The sequence below is a fragment of the Cetorhinus maximus genome, chromosome 6 (genome assembly GCF_964194155.1).
Source record: "Cetorhinus maximus chromosome 6, sCetMax3.hap1.1, whole genome shotgun sequence".
In the NCBI taxonomy this organism is placed as follows: Eukaryota; Metazoa; Chordata; class Chondrichthyes; order Lamniformes; family Cetorhinidae; genus Cetorhinus; species Cetorhinus maximus.
Window position 1 is genome coordinate 40429856 of NC_135884.1, and position 11125 is coordinate 40440980.

Below are 11125 nucleotides of genomic sequence, written 5' to 3' on the forward strand. Positions count from 1 at the left end.
AGGATCCACCGCCTCCTTTTCCTGCAGGGCTTCTAGGGCATTACATGCTGACCACTGCCTGATGGACTTGTGGTCAAAGGTCTTTCTCTGTATAAATTTTTCCACGAGGGACAGGTGGTATGGAACTACTTGGAGCGTTCCACAGCAGCGTGGCCAGACCCATCCTTTGCAACACCGGGGACAGGTAGAACCTCAGCACGTAGTGACACTTGGTGTTTGCATACCGAGGGTCTACACACAGCTTGATTCAGCCACACACAAAGGTGGCCATCAGGATGAGGACGATATTGGGCATGTTTTTCCCCCTTTATCTAGAGGTTTGTACATCGTGTCCCTGCAAATATGGTCCATTTTTGACATCCAGATAAAACAGAAAATGGCTCGAGTGATCGCCACAGCGCAGGAGTGAGGAATGGGACAGACCAGCGCCACATACAGCAACACTGAATGTGCCTCACATCTGATGACCAGGTTCGTACCTGAAATGGAGAGGGACGATCACTTCCACATGCCCAGTTTTTGTTTGGTCATGGCTACTCGCTCCTTCCAGTTTCCAGCACATGCCCTGGTCCCTCCGAAACATATCCCCAGCACCTCAGGAGGTCTGACCTGACAGTGAAGGGGACAAAGGATCGGTCAGCCCAGTTCCCAAAGAACGTTGCCTCACTCTTGCCGTGGTTTACCTTGGCAGCCGAGGCCAGTTAGAACTGGTCGCAGATGTTCATCAGTCTGTGGATCGACAGCAGATGAAGACGTCAACATCATCCATGTACAAGGAGGCTTTGACCTGCTGGGACCTCCACTGCCTGGGATCATCAGGTCTCTTATGCCCAAACCCTTCCTGATGGACTCAGCAAAGGGTTCAATGCAACACGCAAATAGAACAGGGGAGAGAGCCCTGCCTGACTCCAGATTTAATTGGAAAGAATTCCGATTCCCACCCATTGATTGAAACTGCGTGACCGGTGTTTGTGCAGGGCAGTTGGATCCAATTGCTAATTCCCTCTCAAAACCCCATTTAGGAGAATGTATTCATCATGTAGGTGTGCGATACTCTATCAAAGGCCTTCTCCTGGTCCAGGCTGATGAGGCAGGTGTCCATGTCCTTGGCCCACGCCTAAGCCATTATATCCCTGAGTAGCGCAAGGCTATGAGATCTTCCTACTGGGTACAGGTCTGGTTAGGATGGATCACCAACTCCAGAGCAGTACTGATCCAATTGGAGAGAATTTTATAGTTCACATTCAACAGTGAAATGGGTCCCCAATTTCTAATTTCCCCCCTTTCCCCCTTTCACTTGTAGATGAGGGTGATGATGCTTTTCCTCATGGATTCTGACATGCTGCCGGCCAGGAGCATACTTTCATACACTTCGAGCAGGTCTGGGCCACTCCAGTTCCACGGAGCCGAATACAACTCAGCCAGTAAGCCGTCGTTTCCAGGAGTTTTACTCTTCTCAAAGGACTCGAGAACCTTAGTCAGTTCATCCAGAGTTAGCAGTTTGACATGTGTCTTTTTTCAGCAACAATCAAATTCTGCACTATCAAATGACATATCTTTTGTTTCTTTATTTATCTCATTACCATTCCCTTAGGCCTTACACCACCAATCCTTTTGTCAATTAACGCCTCCTTCCTCCACCCTATCACAGACATTGTTCTTTTCCTTCCCTCCCCACTGTCCCTTGCTTAAAACTTGTTACATCTTTAACTTTTCCTATCTCTGATGGAAGGTCATTGCCCTGAAATGTTAATTCTGTTTCTGTTCCACAGGTGCTGCTTGACCTGCTGAGTATTAACAGCGTTTCCTGTTTTTATTTCAGTTTTCCAGAATTCTCCGTACTTTGCTTTTGTTTTAGCAGCTTGATTCTGATTGAATATGGGGCAAAAGTGCAGATACTTACATTTGTAGCTGGTCTGAGAAGAAATTTGCGATCACAAACTAAGTTGTCTGAATTTTCTATGCTTTTGCACATGTTGGATTAAATATTTTAGTAATTTGCTTGTCCCACTTTCTTATAATTGGTATATTGTTTTGACGGTTTTCTATTTCTGTGCTTCTGAAGGAAAATGTTATTTATGCAATCAAACTGCCTTCTATGTCAATGTTTAAGAATATGAATTAACTGCCTACCAGTGTCTTGTGGAATTTCACAAATGTGTCTGATTTCTCATCCGCCTAGTCTCATAGCCACATAACTGTAATCCTAATGATGCACTTCACAAAGGCAAGCAAATGAATCTGACATTCCATAGATAACAGCTGGCAAACTTACACAATTACAGCAGCAATGAATCTGTCATCTACCGTTAAATATTTATCTATTTCACAAGGGACTCACAATCATTGAGACCCAGTGTGTGTGACAATCATACTGCTTTAGTTTTCAGTTGTACTTCATTAGCTACAATTTAACCATGCACAAGAATCACGCTAGTTGCCTTCATTCCCAGCCAGTTTATAATCAAGATCCAAACTACAGACGAGTGATTAAAGGAGAAAGAGAGGAACTTGAGCGCAGAGAAAAAGGAATTGTGAGGTGAGTATTCACAATTTTGTGAGCTGCATTATCCAGGAAATAACTTACTAAGTTTTTAAGTCTCACTGCTGCCATGTTGTAAAGCTAAACAGTAATACTAATACTAATCTCATTTCATACATTCCTGCACCATTCTTTGCTTTTGCTTTGCTATTTCAGTTTAATAGTACTTAACAGCAAACTTCACCATAGCTTTTTCGATGTTCCACTGACACAAAGCACTTATTATAACTTTGTGAAATTTTGTCAAATTTGCATTTTATTATGATTTGTAATTATGCATTTTTAGTAACTAACTCAGCTGCTAAAATTGGAATGGATTTTAATGTTAACCGCTTCACAGTTTAAGAAAATGGTATAATATGCCAAGAGTAGTTTATTTAATTGGAAATGCTGCTGTACAATTCAGTTCTCTAATCTAATCGTATGCTGATTAACAATTTTAGTGTTGATTTATGATACTCTAAGTATTATGATAAGCTGCATTTTGATATGTGAAGTGATTTATAATTAACTTTTAGCCTGTATTGTTTAAGGTGAATTAAGGATTGATATCAAGTTACTAAAAACCCATGTACATTTTGAGATAATTGCACAAAGTAAATGGAGATTCTCAGAATTAATGTTTTGCTCATTTTCAATTCTTTGGTATGGAGTTTTATCTACCTGGCGATACAAGCTATAGTTGTTGTTTAATGTATTAATGGTGGTAATCTTTGTAATTGTCATTCCTTTTAATGAGAGGGCGCATAACATTTGAAAATATATCTTATAATCATAGAGTTTTGATCAACATAATTTAAACCAATGGAGATATGTTTATATTTAAGAGAATGAGATGCATCAAAATAGATGTTTTTAAACCAAAATGAGTGGCATTCTTTCCAAATTAGCGAGGCTTGGTAATGAATTTTCTGAACAAAATTTTCGTCCATCACATTAAATGTTAAAAATAAAAAAGTTAGCAAAAAATGTGTTTCATTGACAATGTTTCAAATAAAGTTTCCACTGAGGGCTTACCTTTTAACAATATTATTCACATTTGGTATGAAGATTTGATGGCCAACTTGCTTGAATGACTGATTAAAGCATTGTCTGCCTCTCTATAATAAATTACTTCCTTAATGATCCATTGGTAAATTTTGATCAAGCTATTAAACAAGCAAATACAGCAATGTAATTAGTTTTGGGTTCGTAGGAGAGCTATTGGTTGATTGAACACTTTCACTTTAAGATTTAAAAATGAACAGTAACGGTTTATAAAACAGCTATCTTATTTATCCAATCAGTATTTCTAACCATACAGAAAAACAAAATTCTAAAGCTACTAACAATGTTTGTTTTTGCAATTTGTTTACTACCATTCTTCCTTATTAAATCTCTATTGCTGCCGTACCTCCTTTGCAGGAGAATGAAAGCTTCCATTATGCTGTAATGGAAGACCTACCTCTACTGATTGTGGCGATGCTATCATATTTCCCCTTGACGCAGAGCAATCAAATGCTAAAGTACTCCAGTCCTGCCGAAAGTTGAATAACATTGGTCATTAATAACAATCAATTTTAAACTATAATCATAGTTATAATTTAAATTCAGGGTTCCTGAATGAGTCCAACACTCCATAAAGTTACTCCAAATTAACCTCAATATCTGCTACTAAGGGTAGTTGTTCAAGTCAAAAACAACAACTTGTATTTATGTAGCACCTTTAACTTGATAAAACATCACCAGAATGTTAGAAAGTAAAATTTGACCCTGAGCTATGTAAGGAGATATTAGGGCAGATGGAGGTTGGTTTTAAGGAGAAGCTTAAAGAATGAAAGAGCGGTGGAGAGACTGAGAGGTTTAGGGAGAGTATTCAAGAGTTTAGAGACTTATCAGCTAAAGTCATGGCCTCCAATGATGGAGCAACTAAATCCAGTAATGCTGAAGAAGCCAGAATTGGTGGAGCCTAGATATCTCGAGGGATTGTGGGGCAGAAAAAAAAGATTACAGAGATAGGGAGGGGTGAAGATACAAAGGGATTTGAAATCAAGGATGAGAATTTTAAAATCCAGGCATTGCTTAACTGGGAACCAATGTAGGTCAGGGATCACAGGGGTAATAGGTGAGTGGGAGTTAAGGGCTCATGCGTGACCTCATGTTTACAGAGGGTAGAAGGTTAGAGCCAAGGAGAGTGTGTTGGAATAATCAAGTGTAGAGGTAACAAAGGCATACATAAGGGTTTCAGCAGCTGATGAGCAGCAGGAGTGAAGTTGGATGATATTGCAGAGATGCAAATAGGTGGTCCTAGTGAAAGTAGGGAGATGTGGTCAGAAGCTCACCTCAAGGTCAAATCAAAGAGTCTGGTTCAGCCTCAGACAGCTGCTGGGGAGAGGGATGGAGTTGGTGACTAGGAAATGGAGTTTGTGGCACAGACCAAAGAGAATGGCTTTGGTCTTTCCAATATTTACTTGGAGGGATTTATTGCTCATCCAGTACTGGGCAAGCAGCGTGATAATTTAGAGACAGTGGATTGTGAGGAAGAACTGCATGTGGTCGGCGTACATGCAAAAACTGACACTCTGTTTTCGGGTCACGTCACCAAAAGGCAGCATGTAGTTGAGAAATAGGATGAAGCCAAGCATAGATCCTGAGGCAACACAGGAGGTAATGATGCAGAAGTGAAAAGAGAAGCCTAATCCATTCCACAGGCAGCACCTTAGGTAGTGTATAGTCTGTTCCTCTATCAGTTAAATTTGAATTTCTCTGGAGTGCTCCAAAAAATTATATTTTCAGGCCAAATTTTCTTCACTGTAATAGATGACAAGTTGAGGCCTGCAAATCTAAGAGAAAACGCTAAGCCAGGACAGGCCATTTAAATTCCAGTAAATGGGTTTTCCACTAAACTTTGAAAGTGAAAAAGGTCTTTTAGTAAATAGCTGATTAAATGTACAAAATCCATGTGAATGAATTAAATAGTTAACATCTTCTTGAAAATAATGATTCTTGTGATGTTTGAAATGTTGATTGGGTTAATTGACTCCTAATTATTTCTATCTTGCTGTTTGGTGCAGGTGGCACAGAGCCGTATCCACCAATCTAGTTAAGCGCCTAATTTTCATTCCTGAAGATGAATTGTCCAGAGAGAGCGTCCCTGAATATAGTGAAACCAAGAAAAAAAGCCTTATGAGTAAAATGCGAAAAACAGTAGGGAGATTTATAACGCACCACTACCAAAACAAGCAGTTAAAGAATTTTGACAAGAGAATTGAAAGGAATTGTACTAGAAGTCCTTCAAGAAATAAAAACTTCCCACGATTTCCAGTAAAATGTGATCGTATTCTGAGAACCAGCAAGCTCACTGGCTCACCTCAGCAGTTCCTGGGAAAAACAGAACCAAACCGTGTACAGAGTAATGAGTCATACGCATACAGACCCACAGACAACAAAACACCCATGGGACAGGCCGAGCAATTGGCAAATATTGATGAGGCAAAGCTATTTTCAACATTGAAGTCACAACCACAGAAAACTGGTTTGTATACATAGCCGAATAACTTATATGTTACTAAAAGGCTTGGGGCTGTTTCCCTGTTAAAATGAAAGTCTACTTGATTCACACTAAAGAGGTTGGAGGTTCAACTTTTAGCTAACTGGTGTGTTTGCCTCTGCTTGTTGAGGTTTGGGATTATTCAGCTGACTCACAAGGAAATGCAATTGGGGGGGGCAGTAATGAATGTGGTCTTGGTTCCTAGGCTGAACTACATCTCCAGACAGCCAATTATTATGACGGAGAAAGACTGACAGCTGTCAAGGAGAAATTTGCAAATTCAAACTGTTCCATCTTTCTGTTTGTGACCAGGAAATTGCAAAATGAAAAGCAATTGGTTGGAAAATTCTAAATATGGGTTTACATTACAAGTTGTTAAGCACATATAAAGGTAGTTTGAAATTCCATCAGTGGAATTTGAAGCATATCACTCCCAAGTTTACTTCAGGTTTGAAGGTCCCATTCTGTCAAGCACCTTAAAACCCAACTTCACCTTATAGAAATCCTTTTGGTATTTCATGTCAAACTTTATCCCCAAGAAGGACAACAGATTAGGATTTTTTTAAACTATTTTCTTTCTTCTTGGTGCCACTTATCTTTTCCCTTTGGGACCTAAAATGCAGAAGGTGAAGTTTACAATACAGTCTGTGGTTTGCAGTTCAGCTCTGAAACCACCAGGTGACAGGGTTAGACAGTGGGGTTTGGAAATTGCTTCGCTCTGCCATTGGCCATGTTTATGTATCATTTTTAACGTCATAGTGAAGCAATTCTCATAAAAGAAACAGTCCTAAAATTATGTAACATATTCACTGGTTATTTGACTCTGGAAAGGCTATACCTCATGTTTTTGTTATTCGTTATGCTCTAAGGAGAGAAGAGTCAGCATTGTTCTCCCTTTGATATCCAGTGAACACATTTAGTAATATACACATACCTGAGGCAGGAAGGCTTCGTATATTCTCATTGCAGTCTCAGAAAAGCAATGCCTGTTGTATCAGTGCATTTATTTGACTTCCCAGCTGTGACTGTGACAAAGATAAACATTCCCTCCTCATCCTTCTTGATCTATTTGCATGGTTGACCACATCACCCTCTTCTAACACCACTTGACTGTCATCCAACTGGGTGGGACTACTCTCGCATGGTACCATTCTTATCCATCCAATCGTAGCCAAGGCATCACTTGCAATGGCTTCTCTTGTCACTCCCACACCAATACCTCTAAGTATTGATCCTTGGCCTCCCCCTTTTCCTCATCTACATGCTGCCCCTCAGCAACATCGCCCGAAAGCACAGTGTTAGTTTTCACATGTATGCTGACAACACCCAGCTCTACCTCACCACCAACAATGTCGACCTCTCCAGTGTTGTTAAATTATCAGACTGCTTATCCAACATCCAGGACTAGACAAGCAGAAATTTCCTCCAATTAAATATTGAGAAGACTGACGCCATTGTTTTCAATCCCCACTCCAAACAGCCTTCCCTAACTACCGACTCTACCCCTCTCCTGGTGACATTCTAAACCAGTCTGTTCACAATCTTGATGTTATATTTGGCCCGAGACGAGCTTCTGACCACATATTCACTAAGACCGCCTAATAACATTGCCTGACTTTGCCCCTGCCTCAGGCCATCTGTTGCTGAAACCCTCATTCATGCCTTTGTTACCTCCAGACTTGACTATTCTAACGCACTCCTCACTGGTCTCCTACAAATTACCCTCTGTAAACTTGAGGTCATCCAAAACTCTGCTGCCCATGTCTTAACTCGCACCAAGTGTTGTTCACCTTTCACCTTTTTGCTTAGTGGCTTACATTGGCTCCTGGTAAAGCAACATCTTGATTTTAAAATCCTCAGCCTTGTTTTCAAATTACACGTGGCCTTGCCCTTCCCTATCTCTATAATCTCCTCCAGCCCCACAACCCGCTGAGATTTTTGCACTCCCCTAATTCTGGCACCTTGAGCATCTCTATTTTAATTGCTCCAGCAATGGTGTACCTTAAACTGTCTAGACCCCAAGCTCTGGTATTCCCCCCTGTACCTTTTTGCCTCCCTACCTCACTTTCCTCCTTTAAAACGCTCCTTAAACTCTATCCCTTTGACCCAGCTTTTGGTCACTTGGTCTAATATCTCCATACATGGCTCAGTGTCATTTTTTGTTTTATAATGTTTCTGAGAAGCCTTGGGATATTTTATTATGTTAAAAGTTATTGTTATAAGATCCATTTTTTTTTAAAGAAAACTATTTCATCAGTTAGTAAAGAAAGGCATGTTGTTAATATGATATTATTGCTTAGAATAAGGATTTTTAGTGGAAGTTACGTAAGTAGATTTTTGGAACCATTGTAAACTGATGTACACAAACATACGTGTTCAAAAATGTAACTAAAGAGCATATTGGGAGCAACTTTAGCACACTTCTACTTTCCAAATAGTTGAATTCACACTAAGACTGTTAGAAGTTTGTGGTGATGCTGCAAGTAGTATCAGCACCATCAGCAGGAAAAAGCAAATGGAGGATTAATCCACACTCTTAATATAAAGAATGCTGAAGTTATTTTGTAGCTCATCACAATTTAAACTGATAGCCAAGTAGTTAGTCATATAATGGTGGCTTAGGAGCTGATTGGCAGGTCATTTTAGAAATCTGAGTGACTTTGGGTTAGTCCTTTGCCGAACAAGAGTCAAGATATTTATCAGTATTTATTTCACAAAATCTACATAGGTAAATTTATTATCAAGTCCACTTTCTTTTCTAAGTATTTGGGAGCTGTATAAAAAATATTTACAGGGAAATGCAGGCTTACCAGATGAGGGAAGCTATTCCACCAACTAGAAAACATTCCAACAGTTCGTCCATGCACCCACCCCCAACACCTATTTTTCTGGCATGTCTCAAGTTTGATTTTCATTTGTTTGAACCTGTAGCCTTTTGCCCTACTATAAACAGGAGCATAGGAAGACAGGGACAAGATTAGGCCATTCAGCCCCTCAAGTATGTTTTGCCATTCAATTAAAATCATAGTTGATTTGTACCTCAGCTCCCTTTACCCAACTTCGCTCCACTTCCTGTACCCCAACAAAATCCTATCAATCTCAGTCTTGAAAATTTCAACTGGCAAAGACTATTAGCAATAATCTAGTTGTCACATTACACATTCTATTGAGTGTCTATTATAAGCTTCCAACTGATAGCAAACTGACTGTGTATTTTTAACATACATTAAAACCTCTTGGGAGGAAAATTTCCAGGTTATTGCTATTTCATTCATGGTGCACACTCTGCCTTCCACTACACAAATTGGGATAAACTGAAATTAGAAATTCACCTGAGTCTTAACAAAATTTGCTTGCATCAGAGAGATGCAGGAATGGTTACATAGGCACACATGTCTTGTCGACAAATCTTACTTCCAGCTGCTTTGTGCCTCTCTGAATCAAGTTTCTAAAATCTTTCTCCCAAATCCATTGGCAACTTCCATATTAAAAAACCATTGATCAACTGACCATCAACAATTTACTAGGAATGTATATAAGTCCAATACAATTTTCCTTGCAGCAACTATCCAAGTTGACGTGGACGTTTTGGAGGCAGAAACGGCAAGTATCATTGGCAACAATCTCATTGTGAGGTCACGTCGTATGTCCCGCCGTGTGTCTGTTACAAGCCTCCCCACTGACAAGCAAAAGGTCTGTGTTATTAATAACATGAACATGAATTACAGTTATGCAATAACTGGTTTAAATATATGCTTATAATTTCTGATGCAAAAGTAATGCTTGTTTGATTTTAGGTGCCCAACTCAAAGAAAAGGCAGTACTTAAAAATATTTAAAAAGAAAAATAAAAGAAAAAATATGGAGCAAAATAGGCAACATTCTTTTCGAACAGTAGGAAAGCTTCAAGCACAAGTAAGTATACACTACTTCCAAGCATACCAGCTCTTGCGTATAACTAAACTGTTCTGCCAAGTGATATTGGGTCACATTTCTGAGATCTTCTTATGTATTTGCATAAATTGGGCTTAATTAGTAAACGATGGCTAATTATCTCTTGAGCTAATATCCATTTAACATTCTTTCAATTAGGTGGATGACTTAATAGAAACAGTTTCTGAGAAGTCAATGAAATTACTGGCTCAAAGGCATGCAGAACTCCAGCAGTGTGAGTATCTGGGAGATGAAATCCTACAATCATCCAAGCAGTTTCAGCGAGTTTCTAAGAAAAGTGCCCGGAAATATAAGTGGAAGAAATGTTTCTTCTGTGGATGCTGCTGCTAAATTAGCCTTAATTCTGATAATATACACAACAATAAATTCCTCAATTTATTATTTAAGGACCACCATTAAGTTTAAACGCCTAAGAGCTATAATGATATGTTGTGTTGTGGAATTATTAGGTTGGAGTTGAAACAGTAAAAAGTACTCACAGTAAATGCAGTCAGATAATATGTCATAAATTAATTGCGTAATCTCAGTTCAAAATTGGCCCAATTCAACACTAATCGGCAATCTTGTTCAGATGCCATAGAGTGCCTAATGTAAAAACAAGTCAATACTATGCGTCTGGTGTGTGATTGAAGAGAATTAGCAAGCTTTCCATTTTGTGTGCTAGTTTGCTTCTCATTTTCAGCCAACATGGCTGCTAGCAACAATGCGAAAAGAGAGTCAAATGTGTAAGTCTCTCCCTGTCAGTACACATCCTCTCCATCAGCAAGTCTTCAGCTGTGCCTCCTCGTGGAGATACATGGAAACTGGGTCCCATGCAGCCCCAGGCTAAAGCTTCAGAGGAACTCTGAGGAAGTTTGGGCCCAGACATGCAGTGTGCATGTGAATGTGAGCACCCTCTGGAATGTGGGCACCCTCTGGCACCCATGAATAAAGCTCTCAGCTATGGGCGAAAAACTCCACTACCTCGGGAGGGTTGAAGGCTAAGGGAGTAAACCCTGACAAAAATATCTGGAGTGGAGCCCAAAGACAGACTGATGTTTAAATACGTCATCTTTTCATTTGGTAGTGCAGAACTTTAGTATTGAGACATCCAAGGTCAGA

At 39.7% G+C, this 11125-nt stretch overlaps 1 protein-coding gene across 1 annotated transcript; it reads left to right on the forward strand.

Annotated features, from left to right (window-relative positions):
• The first annotated feature begins 2417 nt into the window (after positions 1 to 2417).
• LOC144681419 (putative uncharacterized protein C3orf49) lies at positions 2418 to 10354 on the forward strand. The gene is made up of 5 exons (XM_078543011.1): positions 2418 to 2539; positions 5596 to 6056; positions 9634 to 9764; positions 9869 to 9985; positions 10163 to 10354. The coding sequence occupies exons 1-5, from the start codon at positions 2418 to 2420 to the stop codon at positions 10352 to 10354; spliced, it is 1023 nt and encodes a 340-aa protein (XP_078399137.1).
• Positions 10355 to 11125: the final 771 nt, after the last annotated feature.

What these genes read in the sequence shown, in the direction of transcription:
- LOC144681419 (XM_078543011.1), top strand. Translation starts at nt 2,418, where the DNA reads ATGCACAAGAATCACGCTAGTTGCCTTCATTCCCAGCCAGTTTATAAT. An exon ending in TCCCCACTGACAAGCAAAAG is followed by an intron (nt 9,765 to 9,868) that starts GTCTGTGTTATT and finishes GTTTGATTTTAG; the next exon opens with GTGCCCAACTCAAAGAAAAG. An exon ending in TAGGAAAGCTTCAAGCACAA is followed by an intron (nt 9,986 to 10,162) that starts GTAAGTATACAC and finishes TCTTTCAATTAG; the next exon opens with GTGGATGACTTAATAGAAAC.